Consider the following 20231-nt stretch of genomic DNA (forward strand, 5'->3'; position numbering starts at 1 on the left):
GTTTGTGTGTGTGTATCTATGTGTATGTGTATCTGTGTGTTTGTGTGTGTGTGTGTGTGTATCTGTGTGTGTGTATCTGTGTGTATGTGTATCTGTGTGTATGTGTGTGTGTATCTGTGTGTGTGCGTGTAAGTGTGTATGTGTGTGTATCTGTGTGTGTGTGTATCTGTGTGTGTGTGTCTATGTGTATCTGTGTGTGTGTGTGTATCTGTATGTGTGTGTGTGTGTGTGTGTGTGTGTGTGCGTGTGCATGCGGATGGGTGGATAGATACAGTAAAGCCTTGAGGGAGATTTGGTGGAGGTAACACTTGTCGATTTGCACGTTTTTATTGCTGTGCCTGAAAGTCTCAGTGATGAGGTGTCACATACATTCGGCCTGTGAACTTTACAGCTCGCTGCAAAAATATACCTGAAATAAATCTCTAGGTCCTCAACATGATAACGATTCAGGTGTGAAGCCTATCCCACCAAGCATAAAATATATTGTTAATATGATCCTAGATGAAATAGTGTCTTAATATAAAACAGGCACAAGTTTTACTTCCACAGCTGTTTTACCCAGAATGTGAGTGTTGCCCTTTTAATCGTGTAGAGGCAGTATTTTCAGTGTGTACACTGAGACAGTGTTTTGAATAGAAATGGTGTGCATAAGGATACTGTATGCTGATTGGTGGAACTCACTTTCATCAGGGTTGGGTGCTGCTAGAATGGCACTGTGCTGCTTCTTGACCTGTTCTACATCCTCTGACAGCTTTTCAATACATCCACGGATCTCTTCCACCTGTCAAAAGAATATACATTAAAATAAATGTTAACAGATGTAAAAATGTCAAAAAAAGAGAATTTATGCAATAAAAATGTCTAAAATTACAAAGCTTAATTTTAATAACGTTGAATTGCTCCCATTACTAAAATTAAAGTGGTTTCACAATTATAACCTGCAGAGAGAAGCTTAAAGCACATTTTTGAGCACTTTAAATAAGCTTTCAGAGTTGCACCTGGATAATTTTCAATAATTACAAAGTGGTCAAAAATGGGCAAAGAACTTCAGCACCACTTTGTGATTACTTAAAAAGTTCAGGCAGCAAATAAACCTTTTTCTTTTAAGTAAGGTGATTTATATATACATATACAATTCAGATTGAAATATATTGCATTATTGTGGCAGATGAGTAAAGGATTGATTCGAAAAAACAGGCTTTATAAGTGAATATATTGTTTATTTTATTCCCATATCAATAAACACACGCCTACAGTTGACAGCAATCCATTTTTATTTTTGTGTTCGCCAATCTGTCCTCAGAGGATTCATTCATGCGTTCAGTCAGCACAATTTTTAATATGCGTCAGACGGATGATTTTTGAGAGTCTGGGTTTCAGCATCATAAACAGCGCGTTTATAGGATGCCGTGTCCAGTAGTTGGAACTTTTAATGTCACGCCTCGAGATCCCTTCCTTCTGTTGGGCTTCGTCCAGCTGTCAAGAACACGTTCTGGAGGGGGGCCTGGGTAGCTCAGTGAATACTGACGCTGACTACCACACTGGAGTAGCGAGTTTGAATCCAGGGTGTGCTGAGTGACACCAGCCAGATTGGCCTGGTTGCTAGGGAGGGTAAAGTCACATGGGGTAACCTCCTAGTGGTCGCGATTAGTGGTTCTCGCTCTCAATGGGGCGTGTGGTAAGTTGTGCGCGGATCATGGAGAATAGCATGAGCACGTGCGGAGTCTACGCAGTCATGCACAGCGAGTCATGTGATAAGATGTGCAGATTGACGGTCTCAGAAGCGGAGGCAACTGAGACTTGTCCTCCGCCACCCGGATTGAGGTGAGTAACCGCACCACCATGAGGACCTACTAAGTCGTGGGAATTGAGATTTCCGAATTGGGGAGAAAAGGGGATTAAAAATAAACACGTTATGTTTGACCGGCTCTCATTCTGTGGCTGCGCTGCTTGTGAGGTTTGTTGAGGTGACTGGCTGCCCCCTGCTGACGGGCTTTTAACAAACAAGTTACATGTACTTTAAGCTTGAATTGCTCAGATGGTAGGAAAATATGCAGTTTAACAATGGAATTTGCGTACGGGTCAGGAGGCATGATTAATTGCGTAAATATTTTATATAATTAATCACACTAAATTAACACTTTAAATCAACAGCCCTAGAAGTCAAGTCAAGTCAAGTCAAGTCAAGTGGTCTTTATAGAAGTAACACAAGTTAGAAGTAACATAAACAATAGTATTTTGATAAATGAACATTAAACAAGATTAATAAATGTGTTGGTACAGATTGCATTGAGTAAACAGAACCTTACGGTAAAGTATTACCATTTTATTTATGTTGTACTGTATGACAGAAACATTGATGTTGAGATTTTGATTATTTGATGTTTGTAGTATTAAAGTGAACCTGACCACTTTATACAGTAGTTGGATCAACTGTGAGATTAGAGTTGGAACTAAACTCTGACTTCATTTATCTTGACTTCAATGCTAATCTACACATGCAAAACAGTGCTAGCAACTCATAATAATAATTCCTTACATTTATATAGCACTTTATATAGTATAGGGGGAATCTCCTCAACCACCACCAGTGTTCAGCATCCACCTGGATGATGCGATAGCAGCCATAGTGCACCAGAACGCCCACCACACACCAGCTATTGGTGGAGAGGAGATGGTAGAGTGATGTAGCCAATTCAGGGATGGAGATTGTTAGGAGGCCATGATAGATAGGAGCCAATGGGGGGAATTTGGCTAGGACACCAGGGTTACACCCCTACTCTTTACAAGAAGTGCCCTGGGATTTTTAATGACCACAGAGAGTCAGGACCTCAGTTTAACATCCGATCCGAAAGACAGTGCCTTTTTACAGTATAGTGTCCCCATCACTATACTGGGGCATTAGGACCCACACAGACCACAGGGTGAGCACCCCCTGCTGGCCTCCCTAATACCACTTCCAGCAGCAACCTTGGTTTTTCCCCAGGAGGTCTCTCATTCAGGTACTGGCCAGGCTCAACCTTGCTTAGCTTTAATGGGCAACCAGGCAATAGCTGCAGGGTTATATGGCTGCCGGCAATATCATATCATAGAATCATAGAAGGATTTGACATTTACCCTAATGTAAAGCTTACCTGTTCAAAAAATTCATCCATAAAGTGGTCTCGGTCGACATGAACGACTTCCTCATCATCGTCACTGTCCTTAGCCTGTGACAAACAAAAAAACAGCATTTAAGGTCTCATTACTAGAAAAGTCCAATTTCTTTAAGAGAGATATCACATGAAGAATTTTCATTCTTAAACCATTGATGCGTATGTTGGCTTTACTCAATAGCTCAACCAAGAACACAACGATAACGGACCAGAAATACTTGATATCAATATTGCTTACAAAGCCTAAATGCAGTAATTACACCAAAACTAAAACTGAGAAAATGGCTCAAAGGTTTTCTTGACTGACCAGCCAGACATGGAGTATGAAATAGTCTCAATCCGTTTTGTCTGAATCTCAGCAAAGTTGACTCAAACTGTTACAGGACAGATCATATTCATAATCACAAGCAAACCGATTTCAGTCATAAATCAATTTTGGCGTAATGTGTTACTGCGTTGACAATGCGGTTCACAGAATGGCATTCATACTTAACACGTCCAGACTAGTCCTCAGTTTCATAGAGGATAAATTAGGGCAGCCTAATAAACTAAAGCAAATCACATGTTTTCAGATGAGCTACTTTTGATAGTCTTTTACATATTAGTATGACAATTGGGAATAGCTGGAGGGGCCATCTCAGATAAGCTGTATAGCCAAACTACTCTAAACAGAACAGGAAGTAGTTTCTGTCTAGCCATAAAGCTCTGCAACTCTCCTAGGAATCATAAGATCCCCATTTAGTGAAAACCGTTTTCAACTCTATAACAGAGCTATTTCACAGAGAAAACATACATTAAACGGACAGTCAGGAGGTCGAACTGGAATTTGATCATTTACTGGAAGACTCATTTGGAATGCCACGGGCTTCATTACAACTCTACTCAGTTAACTCAATTAATACATGACTTGCATTACTCATAGCAAACTGATATTGGCATTATATTCATGCTGAATAGCCAGTGGGGAACTGGTTCCCCAAGCTGAGCCTAGTTTCTTCCATGTTTTTTTCTAACTAACATCTGAAAGAGTTTTGGGTTCATTATTACCACAGAAATAAAAACGACTTCACTTGTTTGTGGAAAATGTGGTGCGATTACAATGCCCTGCTAAAGTAGGGACTTTATTGTTGTCAATTAAATAAAAACTTCTGTTTTGAGTTATTTTTATTAACACCTCGGTCAGGCTTTTGATTATTAAGCCCATTTTATGGCATTTAAAGCTGATGTGTTAAGTTTTTTCAATGTTAAAATTAATTATAATATTCCAGCTTCACATTCAACCAATGCAAACTTAACAGGCGACCATTGGGAAGATGGGAGGAGTTTTCAAGAATCTTTTTGAAAACAGTGATTATTTTTGCAATACTGTTTGAAGGCAGACTGATCTCACAGTAAATTCGGAAACAGTAGTTTGACTTTTCTTGAGCTAAACTTGGTCTGTGCTTACCGAAATTCGAAGCACTGCCCCCAGTGGCCGAAGCAGGAAGTGTTTTTGAGCATAAGGGCACGAGTGAAATGCCTACAGAGGGGCACTATAAACAAGTTTAAACGTGAGTTGTTTTTAGCTGTAAATCAACGTTGGGGAACTTTTTTCCTAATAAGGGTCATTCGAGTATTTGAAAAAAAATTTGCAGCCCATACTTTTAATTTGTGATTGTGGGTTTAAAATATCGCACACATTCCTTCACGTGTTCATGCACCAAGAAAAAAAAAAAGTTCTTTCTATTATACAATATTTTGCTTTGATATTATTTTTTTTAAAGGTTTGTTCTCCCCTTTTTCTCCCAATTTTGAATGTCCAATTCCCAATTTGCTCTATGTCCTCATGGTGGCGTAGTGACTTGCCTCAGTCCGGGTGGTGCAGGACAAATCTCAGTTGCCTCCGTGTCTGAGACCGTCAACCCACGCATCTTATCACATGACACGTTGAGCACGTCACCACAGAGACATAGCACATGTGGAGGCCCACGCCATCCACCGCAGCAATCTACGCACAACTCACCACACACCCCACCGAGAGTGAACCACATTATAGCAATCACTAGGTGGTTAGCCCATGTGACTCTACCCTCCCTAGCAACCAGGCCAATTTGGTTGCTTAGGAGACAAGGCTGGAGTCACTCAGCACAACCTGGGATTCAAACTTGCAAACTCCAGGAGTGGTAGAGAGTGTCTTTACCACTGAGCTACCCAGCTATTTCTTGAATGGCCTCGGGGGCTGGGTAAAATGGTTTTGCAGTCCTTATATGGCCAGAAGGCCTGACGTTCCCCACTGCTGCTGTAAATGATGTAATACAGTGAAGAAGAATGCTTATTGAATTAACATTATCCCCAAACTCAAACCCTAAACCTAAACCCCTAAAATCTGTTTTGCCACAGACAGTAATCACTTAAGGCCTCGATATACTTCCGGAGAAGTCCCTTTTTGTTCTTCGTTCCGGGGTAAAAAGAAGTTCTAAACAGCCAAGCAATGGTATATTGTTTCCGAATATTCAGACACCCACCACGCCGCTATAGGAGGCGTTTAAATGTACATTTAAATATGCTAATATAAAACCTTAAAACCTTAACCAGTGTGTTAAACTAAAATGTGTTATCAATGACTTTATGCCTCATTCTATGAGTAGACTTCACATGAGGTCAGTAAAAGAAGCCATTTTTATCGATCGATGATGATTTAAAGTAATATATATGCAGTAGAAAATGTTTCATTTGTTTTGTTTACATTCTGAATTCATGATGCTAATGCGCTAACACTCTATACACAGCCATTATATGCGCCAGTTACACATTGTTATTGTGATTTATAATGACACTGATACTATTGCAAAGATAAGTGTATAAAAGTGACAATGTTCAGAATAAAGACAAACTCATTATCATGGGTATATCTTACTTTAGACAGATGTGTGATTGGCATTCACTGCAGATGGCACATGAGTGAATGGGCACTTGAGAGTATTTGAGAAGATTTGATTCCTTTAATAGACTAATTAAACAAAATCACATGGCATGGTCTTGGAAAATAAAGTGAATGATCGTACAGATGTAAGTAAGTTGCACCAGGTAACTCTACATGCCAATGTGCTCATGTTGACTGATTTTGACTCACTAAACAATATAAACAGAACTTGCTGTCTGCATCAAGGTAGGTGGAGCTCCAAGTCATCCTACTGATGACTTGGCAATAAGCAATAAGCAATAATTAGCAATAAGGTGTTTTGCTGTTGAATATAACTTTTCCTAAAAGTTCGCCCCAGTGAGCTGTTATGAACCACTGAAACCACCTTTTTGGCCATATTTGATTCTAAATAATGTCACACCCATTCGTTATTTGATTTCGTAGGAAGTACAGTATATCAAGGCCTTTAAACTGATGTGAAAATGGGATGTGGCAGTAACTCAGTAACTGGGCATAATGAGGCTGATGTCAGGGTATTGGAAAATTCAGTAGCAACATGCCGACTTCTCTAATGATCATGTTGTTGGTGACACTAGTGGTGCAGAAATTACACCCTTCCAATTTAATGTAGTGTTTTTTTTAGTGAAGTTGAAAAAAGTCACGCTTTTGTGTGTTTCGTCATTGCTGTTATCATGGAGTACTCAAGTATTCTGGTACTTTTGCTCATCCCTACTGGTTAATGCATGAACTGAACGTTTTTAACCTTGGGTATTTTTACATTTACATTTAGTCATTTAGCAGACACTTTTATCCAAAGGGACTTACAAATGAGACACACAGCAAGCAATTTGTCAAATAAAGTTTAACACCATCTGCAGTATAGGGCTGCCATGCAAGACATAACCCTACTGTGAATCTGCCAGTTGAGTGATGGATGCATCAGCCGGCTTATCTGCAACTAACGTCATTTAATTCATGCAGGGGCTATTTTCACTCACCTGTCATCAGATAATAGCGATAAAGTCCCTTCCCCGATGAGCAAAGGTGAAATTGCCCAATGTCTACTTTTAGCTTACTGACAGTTGTGCATTGATTTGACATTTTAGCTCCCCGATTTTATTTTAGCTGCCTGGTTCTATGCATTTCCACACAACAAGAGGATTGCATGTCAAAGCACAATGACATAGTAGCAGAAAGCTGCTCTTTTGTTGTCTCATCAGCCTTGCTAATGTTTACTCGCCTGCCTCTCTTCTTATCTGGCCGCTCGCTGGCCTCCCTGCCCCCTCAGCATCTGGTTTCTGGGGAGTGGCTTTGCCATTGGTCCCCTGCTCTGTGTACATAATGTCTACAGTACTGCAGTATGAGTCGCTAATGACCTTCACAAAAAACAATTCTACAGCAACAGATTTCAGTAACACAAGAGATGCCATGTGGATTTCTGCATTTGAGGACTGTGTGTGTGTGTGTTGGGGGATCATTCCATAAAATGTGTGCCAATTGTTTCCCTCATATACAGTACATGCGTGTAAAAACTTTAACACTGAATGGCTAACGGCTAAATACCATATTGATATAGACATTTTTCTAAACATGTTACAAGGAAACATTTCTAAATGTGCCCTTCTGGCCAGGTCTGCCAGCAGGTCATCCCCACCTTCCTGAATCTGGGGGGAGACAGGGGGAGGGAACCAACACCAATAATTAAAAACAGCGAGTACTCACTGTAACAGTGAAGTACCACCCAAAAACACAGTCAACTTTAAAAGAGAGGGAAAGGCCAATGCGGAGCGGCAGTGGGAGAGAGAGTTTTACAAAAACACTTACTCGCCGGTTCTCCGATACGCCATAGCTTGGTCCTCGGCCACTCCTCCACTCTCTAATGGACGACAGCCATGCCGATCGGAGGCAGTCCTCCGGCCCCTGACGGAAGGAATGCCCTGGCGAGTTTTTGGTTGACGGTAGGGGTCTCCCCCACCCCTGGCAGCGGTAACCGCTCCAGGTGGTTGGTTGGGAGCCCCTCCTCCCCTCGCAGGCCGGCGACCGTTCCTCCCCTTCCAGGCGGCCGGGCTCCTCCGGCGGATGGCCGCGGCTGCTCCTTTAGAGTGGATGGTAGCAGAGAGAACTCCACTACAGCGCATCCCTCCTCCTTCCAGGTTTCGGCACCAGTGTAAAGGGATTAATGGAAAGGAGGAGGCGATAGTTTAATAAATAAATTAACCAAAAAGACAAATACACACAGGTGTCAGGCAGCTGCCCGTAAATCTCTCTCTCTGCCGCACTGCCATCTCTGGACGGCCTTTGTCCCTCTCAAGGGATAATTAGCCTGATTAGGGGCCGGGTGTGAACCGGCCGGCCCCGCCCTCCGCCCTGCCACATTTAGCAGATATGGAAATTATGATTAAAACTAAATAAATAGAAAGAGAGAGACATACAGACAGACAGACAGACCGAAATACAGAGAGACAGACAGACAGAGAGACATATAGATAGATCGATCAACTCCATTACCTTCATATTTTTTAAATAATTAACTATTCCATAAACCTGAAAACTTTGTCACAATGACATCATTATACTTTTACGAAGTGAACTCTTCACAGGTGACTTAAAGGTGTCAAAATACATTCTAATATCCCAGTTTACTGTACATTGACAACTATAAGTAAGCCATTCATGGGTTCCGTCCCCCAAAAGTGTAAACACTGAGCCTCCCAGGCAGGGCCGCGGATAAGGGAGGACAACTGGACTTTTTGTCCCTGGCCCAGGCTTGATAGGGGCCCGGCCGGACTGGAGGGGAGGCCCACAGAAAGGCTGTTCCATATTGTAGAGCACATCTAAACGTGTTTAGTGGGAGACACAAAAATAAACATGGTGACAGTGTGCGACAGTGAAAGCCGCCAGGCTAGTGCACGTTGATGGAATAACTGTCCGCACCCACCCCACCGCTCTCCTATCACCTGTCCGGTGGGGGCCCCGCTGAATACGTTTTGTAACGAACCCAAGAATTTCTTTCGGCAACCCTGCTCCCAGGCACTATCAAAACATTGATGTTTATATTTTGAGTGGCCCACTCAGCTCTACCCATCCCTTTCTATCTAAACCTATAGCATGAGTTTGTGGCGTGGCTACTTGTTATAAACTGTTCAACCAGGAGAATATCAACATCCATGGCAGACGTGTTACAGTGGAAACTAAACTTAGCTTCGCCAAAATTTGAAGACTTGCTAAAAGACACAGAAGAACAGAGAGTCAAGGTGGAGGACTTTTGAGGGAATTTTTGGGGTTCGATTTTTTCCATGTTGCTTCTCAACAGGTAAGCTACACTCTGGTATTGCCACACAAGTTAGCTCATTACTGTCGAGCTTCAGATACATTTGGAAAATACTTGGAATATGTATCGTTACGCTTACCAGTTACCAAGAACTATCTTACCTCTTGTGCTAGATCCCCCTCACTCAAGCTGCCGTTCAATCCGCCAATGTTATCAGATGTGCAGATTCCTCTGCAACGCTTTCTGCCTGGTGTGTATATGTTATAGTGGTCTTGTTCATTACAATGTTAAATGTTTATCACCTTTTATTTAGTATGGCCTATTTGTTCATAGGGCATCAGAGAGTGCAAAAGGGCATGATGAGTCTGAGGGGTGTTGGCAAAGCTTGTTTGAAAATATACTGCGTTTTTGTCATTTCATTTAGTGCCACTAGTAGCGCACAAGTTACACAATTCACCTTTAAAGTATCCAGTAGTATGTTTTTGTTATGGTTGGCAGTATAGGAGATGATCTTAAAAAATCAAACCTGTTAATATGATTTTGTTTAGTAAACAATTTAGAATTGAAAAGTGGATATTTGTAGAATAAATTATCTTTCTCATAATTTACTCACTCATGCCATCCGAGATGCGCATGACTTTCTTCTGCTGAACACAAAACAAGGATTTTCAGAAGAATATCTCAGCTCTGTAGGTCCATACAATGCAAGTGAATGGGTACCAAAATATTCAAGCTCCAAAAAGCATATAAAGGCAGCATAAAATTAATCCATACATCTCCAGTGGTTAAAAAAGTCATGCTCATCTGGGATTGCATAAGGGTGAGTAAATGGTGAGAGAATTATAATTTTTGGGTGAACTATCCCTTTAAACATTATTTGTCTGATAGGATGTATACAAACCTCCCAAAAGCAGATTTAAAAACAAAAACATGTTATGTCTACAAAGCTGGCAAGCACAGATAATGTCTGGGAGAGAAGAGTTTAGAGACAATAAATCTCTTACGCCGTCAGACATCAAGGGTCACAGTGGGACACCAATAAACAATTCATATCTCTTTGAATCACTTTTGTCTTTGAGCGACAAGAAGAGATACTTCAACAAAACAAGGGGAGACATTTAAAGATGTTTTTTAGAGATATACTGTAGTTGCTGCTACCCCACAGTGAGCTGGGGTACAACCAGAACAAAATGTAACTTTACTTTGGCTTGTAATTAAGTAGCACAGAATTCATTTATTATAAGCATGAAGGGCAGACCAAGTTTATCCATGGGGGGCACACCGCACTCTCCTCAAAATTCACAAAACAAACGAACGTCCTTTACGGTTCAGGGTAGGTGTAGGACAAATGTACATTTTCTTAACAGCTACCCAAATATAGATATATTAGAAAACCTTGATTGCATTCTGCTGCGCTGTTATTTTTCACATTATGCATTGGCTTTCTTTCTTTAAAAAAACAAAAAACACCAGTGTATGCCGGGGGATATGTCACATCTACTTATTTTCTGCCTTATGACAAACCCAAGGTCATAATAGTCTATTTGGTTACACAGCTACTGTAGTGGCTGAGATTGGTTTGAATAGACACCCATCCAGACCAATAATGAATGTAGCTGTAAAAGACCCACATACAAAATAATATAAATGTCAGTGAAATGCACATTTGCTGAAAGTTTTATGTGTATTATGTTGGTAGTTTCAAAGTAATACACTGTAAGTTTTACAGGGAATAATGGATTTCTACTATCAGCTCTCTATAAGGAATGGAGCAGCACATAGAGTAAATGTTTACTAAGGTTTTACATTCACATTTATGTATTTGGCAGATGCTTTTTCTTTCTTTCAGTGCATTCAATTATGTACAGTTTATTATTATGTGTGTTCCCTGGGAATCAAACACATGACCATGGTATTGTAAGTTGAGCTACAAGTTATGCTTTCCAACATAAAAAATCAAAGCACAGCAGAACCTCTCCAGTGTCCCAAATTGTATACAAGCTCAATTACGTGATTGATTTACATTTACATTTATGCATTTGGCAGATGCTTTTATCCAAAGCGACTTACAGTGCACTTATTACAGGGACAATCCCCCCGGAGAAACCTGGAGTTAAGTGCCTTGCTCATGGACACAGTTGTGGTGGCTGTGTGGATCAAACCAGCAACCTTCTGATTACCAGTTATGTGCACAGCGCACTACACCACCACCACTTCCATTGGTGGTGGTGTATTGATATGCCAGAACAGAAAACAGGTGGGAATAGTAGGTCACAGTTTTGAACCCTTAACCATCAGGAAACCCTCTCATACATATCAAACTCACACAAAGGGCATGCTGATGGTTTAGGTAGAAGATGTAGATGAAAGCCAAGAGCATACCACATTTCTGCAAGGTCAGCACGATCATATAAGTATTTGTAGATATTAAAGAGTTATTTAATCAAATGTACATACATTTAGACATTGAAATATACAATAACGATGTATTGACAGCTTTTAAAACCTAAACGTTGTTTAAGTTCCTTTGGGTTCAAAGAATCACACACATCAGGAAATGAGTAAAACATGTGTTAATATTACATCGTACCATCAATGGTGCGCTTAGCTATTAATCACCCTGGTGAGCTGTAGCAACTGCACCAATCAAAACGTGGAAATGAAGTTAAAGTGTTTGAGGATTTAGAAGACCAGATGTTTTTATCATTGAAGAAAGGTGGTTATACTAATTACATACTGACGTTTGGCAAATGGAGATGTATGGAGGTTGCTTTACGTAGGTCATGCTGAATAATTCTAGGCATGTCTGAGGAAATATGTTCAGTCTTCAAATGCAGCCAAAACAGGCCCAAGTTGCTAACACATTTCTGTTTGATCTAGTTGGACTGAACATCGTGCTAACATTTGGTCCATTATCTTAATGCCAGGGTAAAATAATGTCCTGTTTAAGATGGAAAAATGACGGAGGGAGATAAAACAGCATGAAAGTTGATTATATGATAAATATTAGAGGATCATGAGATTACTGATTTATTTGCAGTGATTCCTGCACCTCTATTACGTAGCAGTGCTGCACCATTGCTGAACCTACAGGACAGCAACATGGCAAAAGGAATTATATTTTACCCAAATCGTGAGCTTATGAGATAAAAAGAATAGTACTGCAAAAAAGTTGTCTCTATATATATGTCGTTGTCTTCGCTGGCTGCTCACGAAAACATTAAGTGTGACTAGTGTAGTCAGATTGGCAAAGAAACCATATTTGGTTAGTTTCTCAAAACAGTAATTCACTGCCAATGAGCAGTTACATCTATAAGACTGTAATCAATTTTCATTGGAATAGTAATCACAATACTAATTACTTTACTTTAAAGTTACTTACTAAAAATATTTTCACACAAGTCATACTCTCAGCATCCCACGTTTCTCCCTAACAATGACTTATTATGGGGCGTATGGCCTTTGGCTGTCACAGAAATGCAAAGAGGTGTACATACAGTAAAAACTAAATTCATGTTTAAATTCAACATAATCATACATGTAAACACAACACTGCAAACAAATGACTCTTACAAGCAAACAAACAACTTACAAATTTAGCTAGTTATCAGCTTGAGTCAGTCTAATGCATCCGTCACTGTATTAACTCAGTGAATGGAAATGGTCTGCACTAATATTGAGCCTTTTTAACCTCAAAGCACTTTGCACTGCGTGTCATTCACCCATTCCCACACCAATGACAGTGGAGCTGCCATGCAAGGTGCTAGCCTGCCATTGGGAGCAAATTGGGGTTCAGTGTCTTACCCAAGGACACTTCGGCATGTGGAGTCATGTGGGCCAGGAATCAAACCACCAACCCAGCGATTAGTGGCCAATCTGCTCTACCACCTGAGCCACAGCCGCCCCACAACTCAAAATTAACCAAGAACCTTTTGATGTACTTACATACTTTAAAACAGGATTTCAATTAAAAAACATTGAACTACAAAATAAAATCTATAAAACATTCAAATATGTTACCAAAATGGTATTTAAGTATGTTCTTTATATCATTTTAATAAACCAATTATGGTTTGCGGCAATGTTCATCAGAAGTTTGCCACAGTAGTTTGCCATAACAAGGTGCTGCAAAACCAGGTACATGGTCATGGATACACTAAAACATGAACACAATTTTAAACATTTGAAAATCACAATTTCCACTTACGGTGTTTATGGATTATGTAGGGCTTGTACTACTGTGATTTCTGAAGAAGATTGCGAGAAGTCCCAACGGCACTCCTTTGCCCTATTTCACCAGGAACCCAAGGAGGTAGTTGGCTTAGGTAATTGACTTGCCTACACAGATAGCCATGAATGTTTCCTGAGATGCACAGCTTGGTATAAAACAGAATCAACAGATCGGAGCCCGGATCCTACCCTGATATTTACCTTTAAATAATTAAAGACTTCCCTTTTATGATGTCAAGATAAAATGAAATTTCATGTCTTTGTTGTCACTGCTAGTTACCATCTAATTGAGCTGATTCTGCTAGACTGAGTCTATTATGCCACTCATGAGATTAAGTGACCCAGTATTTATAACCCACCCCAGCTCACAAAGTGTAAAATTACCAAAAATGAAATGAATGTAGTGGACTAATGAAAAATGATCTGACATGCTGGATATCACAGAATATGTCGTTTTATTGGTATATTTTCAAAGCAACTGTACCATAACTAGACAGGAAACGCCATTTTGTTGTAATGGTTTCATTGACGATGTTAAAGTGTGGTGGGTGGTGTGCGGCAGTGGGGACGTGACATTGTCCCTGCAATAAAACTGTCCTCACAATATATTGCAGGCACAATTGTGCCCACAGAGTGATTGGAATACAAACACATACACACACGTTTTGGGTTTTTATGCAGCTAGATCTACGTGTATGTACAAGACTTGTAAGTCTTATGAGTAATCTCTTCATTTACTCTTTATGATTAACATTGTGCAGGAACATCTTTTAATATGAAGCTAAGTTGTAAGTTGTTAATAATGTGATAATGTGATGAAACCTAAGATGATGCTGCTTTTAGCAATTATACTACCAAAATCAGAAGCTTGCTACCAAAGGAAGCTCCAAATGTAAGTTTGGAAGGAGCTTGTTCATGCCGATTTTATATCAAGAATACAGTATACTTCATAAGCCACTGCATCCCTCACACACAAGATGCAACCTCCTAATCACACTTGTGATTGTTGATAGAAACATGATTACTTTCTTGTTTGAATGGGGATTGATCTGTGGTCTCCAACGCAAGTGACGCAACACCCTACCTGTCGCGCCACGAGGGAAAGTAACTGTTGTGGAGCCGTTGAAAATATGTCCGATAGGTGATAGGCCATGTCAGTGAGTCGGTATACCTAGGGTATCCAAGGGTACCAGAACTTTTGGAATCAGCATATTGACTTCATGTGTGATCATGTTGGATTGTCTGGGGGTGGTCTCTGAGCTCAAGCCCATTCCCATGCTCAAGCCCCTCCATTATGGACAGCATGGCAAATCAGTTGACCTTAATTAACTCCTGGACTACATGAACCATTGAACTCCTGATTTGAAATTAGACTACAATTAACATTTTTGAAAAGCATTTAAATAAAAAAAATTTAAATAAGCTTTTAATACATATTCATGCATTTTTGCCTCTATATTCTTTTCTTTATTATTATTTATTCTCCCTTATTTCCACAGTTCCATATATACGTATAGTTGAAGTCAGAAGTTTACATACACCTTTTTCACAAGTCCTGATTTTTAATTGTAGAAAACATTCCCTGTCTTAGGTCAGTTAGTATCACTACATTTTAAGAACGTGAAATGTCAGGATAAGAGTTGAGAGAATTATATATTTCATATACATATTTAATTTCTTTCATCACATTCCCAGTGGGTAAGAAGTTTATATACACTTTGTTAGCATTTGGTAGCATTGCCTTTAAATTGATTAACTTGTGTCAGACGTTTTAGGTAGCCTTGCACAAGCTTCTCTCAATACGTTTCTGGAAATTTGGTCCATTCCTCCAGACTGAACTGGTGTAACTGAGTCAGGTTTGTAGGCCTCCTTGCTCAGTTCTGCCCAAACAAATCGGATTGAGGTCAGGGCTTTGTGATGGCCGCTCCAATACATTGTCTTTGTTGTCCTTAAGCCATTTTGCCACAACTTTGGAGGTATGCTTGGGGTCATTGTCCATTTGGAAGACCCATTTGCAACCAAGCTTTAACTTCATGGCTGATGTTGCATCAATATATCCACATAATTTTCCTTCATGATGCCATTTATTTTTAAGTGCACCAGTTCCTCCTGCAGCAAAGCACCCCCACAACATGATGCTATCACCCCTACGCTTCATGGTTGGGATGGTGATTTTTCCCTACAAACAAAACAATGGTCATAATGGACAAACAGTAAAATTTTTGTTTCATCAGACCAGAGGACATTTCTCCAAAAAGTAAGATCTTTGTCCCCATGTGCACTTGCAAACTGTAGTCTGGCTTTTCTATGGTGGTTTTGGAGCAGTGGTTTCTTCCTGACTGAGCAGCATTTCAGGTTATGTCGATATAGGACTCCTTTTACTGTGGATATAGATACTTGTCTACCTGTTTCCTCCAGCATCTTCACAAGGTCCTTTGCTGTTGTTCTGGGATTGATTTGCACTTTTCATACAAAACTACGTTCATCTCTAGGAGACAGAATGAGTCTCCTTCCTGAGTGGTATGATGGCTGCGTGGTCCCATGGTGCTTATACTTGCGTAATATTGTTTGTACAGATGAACGTGGCGTATGGAAATTGCTCCCAAGGATGATCCAGACCTGTGGAGGTCCACAATTACTTTTCTGAGGTCTTGGCTGATTTCTTTTGATTTTCTCATGATGTCAAGCAAACAGGCACTGAGTTTGAAGGTAGGCCTTAAAATACATCCACAGGTACACCTCCAGTTGACTCCACTTAGCCTATCAGAAGCTAATTGCTTAAAAGCTTGACATAATGTTCTGGAACTTTCCAAGCTGTTTAAATGCACAGTTAACTTCGTGTTTGTAAACTTCTGACCTACTGGAATTGTGATATAGTCAAATAAAAGTGAAACAATCTGTCTGTAAACAATTGTTGGAAAAATGACTTGTATCATGCATAAAGTAGATGCCCTAAACGACTTAGTTCGCTAATTATTAAATCTGTGGAGTGGTTAAAAAATTAGTTTTAAGTGTATGTAAACTTCTGACTTCAACTGTATATATATATACACTAAATACACTGAAAAAAATGGAAAGCAGCACTACTGAATATACTAAAACAGTACACTAAAAATCAACCTAATACATTTATGTTTGAGATGAGATCATAATGATATTGTGTAAAGTACAAGTTAAATTCAACACAGTAATACAAAGTGATATGATTACTTTGATATGAAAATGATTAAACTGATTCGGACTTTTGATGGATGATGTTCACTCAACATGATTTTTACTGCTTTCTCAATTTCCTTAATCAAGTTGAGTTAATCCAACACAATTCTTTAGTATTTGTTCTCAACTTAATTTAACTGTGTACAATCCAACTATGTTTACTTAATCCAATTGTGTTGGGACAATGTGAAAAGGATTTGTTGCCTCAAAGTATTTCTGAAACAGGACAGGGGATGAGACTGATTGGGAGTTGTAAATTGGTTTTAAATTAAGTTATAAAATGTAATTTTAATGTATTTCTACTGAAAATGAAAGAATTAGGAGACTTGTTAATGTTTAATGTTCTGTTATGTCGTGATTTGGAAAAGTGTCTGTCATGGAGGATATTTTTTGGAGGTTATCATTGTGGAGAAGAGTGAAGCTAATGATTAGGATGAGGATGGGTGATTTACAACATTGTACTTTGCTGAACAACATTGTACTTTGGCGGACTGGCCATTGGGAGAACTGGGACTTTTCCAGATGGGCTGGCCGCGAAACGGGGCCAAATGGGCTGCCGCGTTATGCCGAACGGGCCACAAAACGGCACCGCGATATGTCGAAGGGGGCAGTGATATGCAGAAAAGGACAGTGACACTGATTTATTTTTGATTTTTTTTCAATTTCCAAAGATTCAACTATGCAGATTCTCCATCCATTCAAGTTCTTATTTACACTGAATTGTTGAAGTGGGGTTTTCCTTGAAGTGAATGTGTGCCTGTTTTGTTTTTCTCTTCATAATTTGATTTACTTACCCACAATGCATGTGAAAAAAGCCCTTGGCAGGGATGGAGCAATAGTGAGTATGTTTAGGATGCGAAAGCAAGTGTGTATGAGTGTGTGGCAGGGAGAATCAAGAGCAGAAGTGTGCAGCTGTAGGGGGAGGGGTCAGGAGAGTGCAATGTGAGGGGGATGGGGAGAAATCGAGAGAGACCTCTACAGGGAAAGCGGGAGTGGTGGGGGAGGGGAGGCCGGAAAGATACGGAATAAGTTGTCATCGAAAAGGTCGTTTAAAAGAAGTATCTCGATCTGAGCAGGTCATGAGGGCATTTGCCAATGGATACAGCACTTCGGAAATGTATAGCCTCTGCAAAAATCATTTTTCTAAATCTGTATTTTTGTCTGGTTTTCCACTAAATATATTCTTACAACAAGCTACTAGTATTTTTGCTTCTTCTGAAATACACATATCTTATTTTTTAAGGACGTTTAGATATGTTAACTGGGAAATTGGACAAATATACTGGGTAAAAAATCATGTTTGCAGAGTACCACGTCCATGTCGGGTTCTCTCTGAATAATGCTTTGAGAAATCAGGTGCAGGGGTGATGCAGAAATAATCCTGCATCCCTGCCGATGGCCCATCTGCGCTGTGAATAGCCATTGGCCACAGGCATCAGAACTGAAACTGCAGTTATACCATTAGACAGTAACCTCCTTTAGCCTCATAACACTGCATTAGATACTGTTGACAAACACGCAGAATGGGAAAAAATGGTGGAAAATGTGATTATATTTCCAAAGTGGAAGTAAATCACATTTACACTCTAACCCATGGGTTCTTTGAACAGAATAGAGCATTCTGGGATAGATAATATTTTAGGGGTCGCAATAAATCGTGCATATTATCTGGCACTGCAACACCACGCTGCAAAACATAATTTTCTTTTCAAGTAAAAATATCTAAACACCCTTAAAACAAGATAAATGTACTTTTTTTCAAGGAACAGGGTGCGAAATACATTGGGTTGGAGCAGAGAAAGAATGATCTTGTTTTAAGGATGTTTAGATATCTTTGCTTGAGATGTAAGAAGACTGAAGATTGACGTTTTTTCACAGCGTGATGTTGCAGTGCCAGATAACAAAGGTTAGGTTAAGTTGTAATTATGGCCACCCCTCAAATTGGTCATTTCATTGACACATTTCCTGAGAGGTTCAAATAAATGCACTGAATAACTTGCTCATTCAAGGACGCACATTCACTCCATGCATGGACAGAAAACCAATATAGACTCAATATAAGAGTCTAAAATGCAAGTGCATTTTAAAAAGTTGTACTGAGTAGAGTAGGGCTGAAACGATTAGTCGACGTTATCGACTACGTAGACAATAACAAATTGTCGACAACATTTTTTGTTGTCGAATAGCCGTTTGATCTCATTTAATGTAACATGTGATCACATTAAACTCTAATGATGGCATGAGAGCAGCACTGCATCTCGCAGCTGATTGAAGAGAGGAAGAATTCAATGCAAAAATACAAAATAAGTAAATACAGAAGCACTCTCGTTGTGGAATAAGTGGAGCTGGAGCAAAACTTGCATGTCGAGCATCTTTAAAGGAAACACCCCAGCGTTACATCTTAAATGCAGATACATTTAATGCATTATAGCTTTATTAAAGTTCAAATAATATGGAAGCAGATCATGTAAATGACTACAAACTCCGAAACTCTCTCTGCGGTCAGCGCCTCTACTATGAGCTGTACGAAGTGTCCCGATCAAAGGGGGAGAGATTGAAACTGCACCCGGCTGAGGCACACTCTGCCGCGGGGACGCTTATCCCTCGAGCGCGCACGCTTAATGCGGCTAGATTATAATATGATGGCTCGCGACTTATTTAATCATAATATGATTATATGAAATTGCCATTATGCAGCTTAATTAATAAGAGAGAGTTTGTTTTGTGAGTTAAAGATGGATTGAAGTGAACAGAAAGATGAGAGAGGAAGTCTTCACCTTATTATACACTTAAACAAAATACGTTTTGATCTGTTTTCCAATATAAATATATATACAAATCCTTCAAAACAATGCACATTTACTTTAGCAGCTATACTGCAGAAGAAACAATTGTTATCTGAGGATGTTTAATATAATATAAAAATATCTAAAAATCCTTAAATAAAAGATGCATTCACCTGAGCAGCAGCATATATGATATTTAGACTTGCTTTTAGAGAATAGATCTTGAATAGAAGTATATTGTGTATTTACTGCACTCGCAGCATTATAACCAATTGAACAAAATACATTTATAAACAAAATACACTTCTATTTAAGATATATCCTCTTAAAGCAAGTCTTAATATCTTATATGTTGCTTCTCAATTAAATGTGTCTTGAGTGTTTTAAGTTAAGTTTTAATTTATAAATGGAAAACAAGGCAAAAACAATTTATAACAATAGCATTTTTTGCAGTGAATTTCTTTACTGAATTAAACGTATAAAAGTAGTTTTTCCCCCTTTAATTCAGTGAATGTCATTTAGATGTAGTTTTAAAATATGATTTTGTCCTCTTTATTGTTAGTAAGCACGATTAATACAACCTTTTAAGTCAGGACACCAGCTTAATAACGTGTTAAGAGCTAATGATTAATCATTGCAATAATCGCCAAATAGTCGAATAATAGATAATC

The 20231-nt window shown here is 39.4% G+C and overlaps 1 protein-coding gene across 1 annotated transcript in view; it reads right to left on the reverse strand.

Moving 5' to 3' along the window:
* Positions 1-20231, reverse strand: part of stx1b (syntaxin 1B) — a 71944-nt gene that overhangs the window by 27157 nt on the left and 24556 nt on the right. Inside the window, exons 2-3 of the mRNA XM_052136602.1 lie at positions 3135-3209; positions 682-781 (exon numbers count right to left, since the gene is read on the reverse strand). Coding sequence (XP_051992562.1) covers positions 682-781; positions 3135-3209 — 175 coding nt within the window. The remainder of the gene's footprint in view (positions 1-681; positions 782-3134; positions 3210-20231) is intronic.

This window comes from Xyrauchen texanus, chromosome 10, assembly GCF_025860055.1.
Source record: "Xyrauchen texanus isolate HMW12.3.18 chromosome 10, RBS_HiC_50CHRs, whole genome shotgun sequence".
In the NCBI taxonomy this organism is placed as follows: Eukaryota; Metazoa; Chordata; class Actinopteri; order Cypriniformes; family Catostomidae; genus Xyrauchen; species Xyrauchen texanus.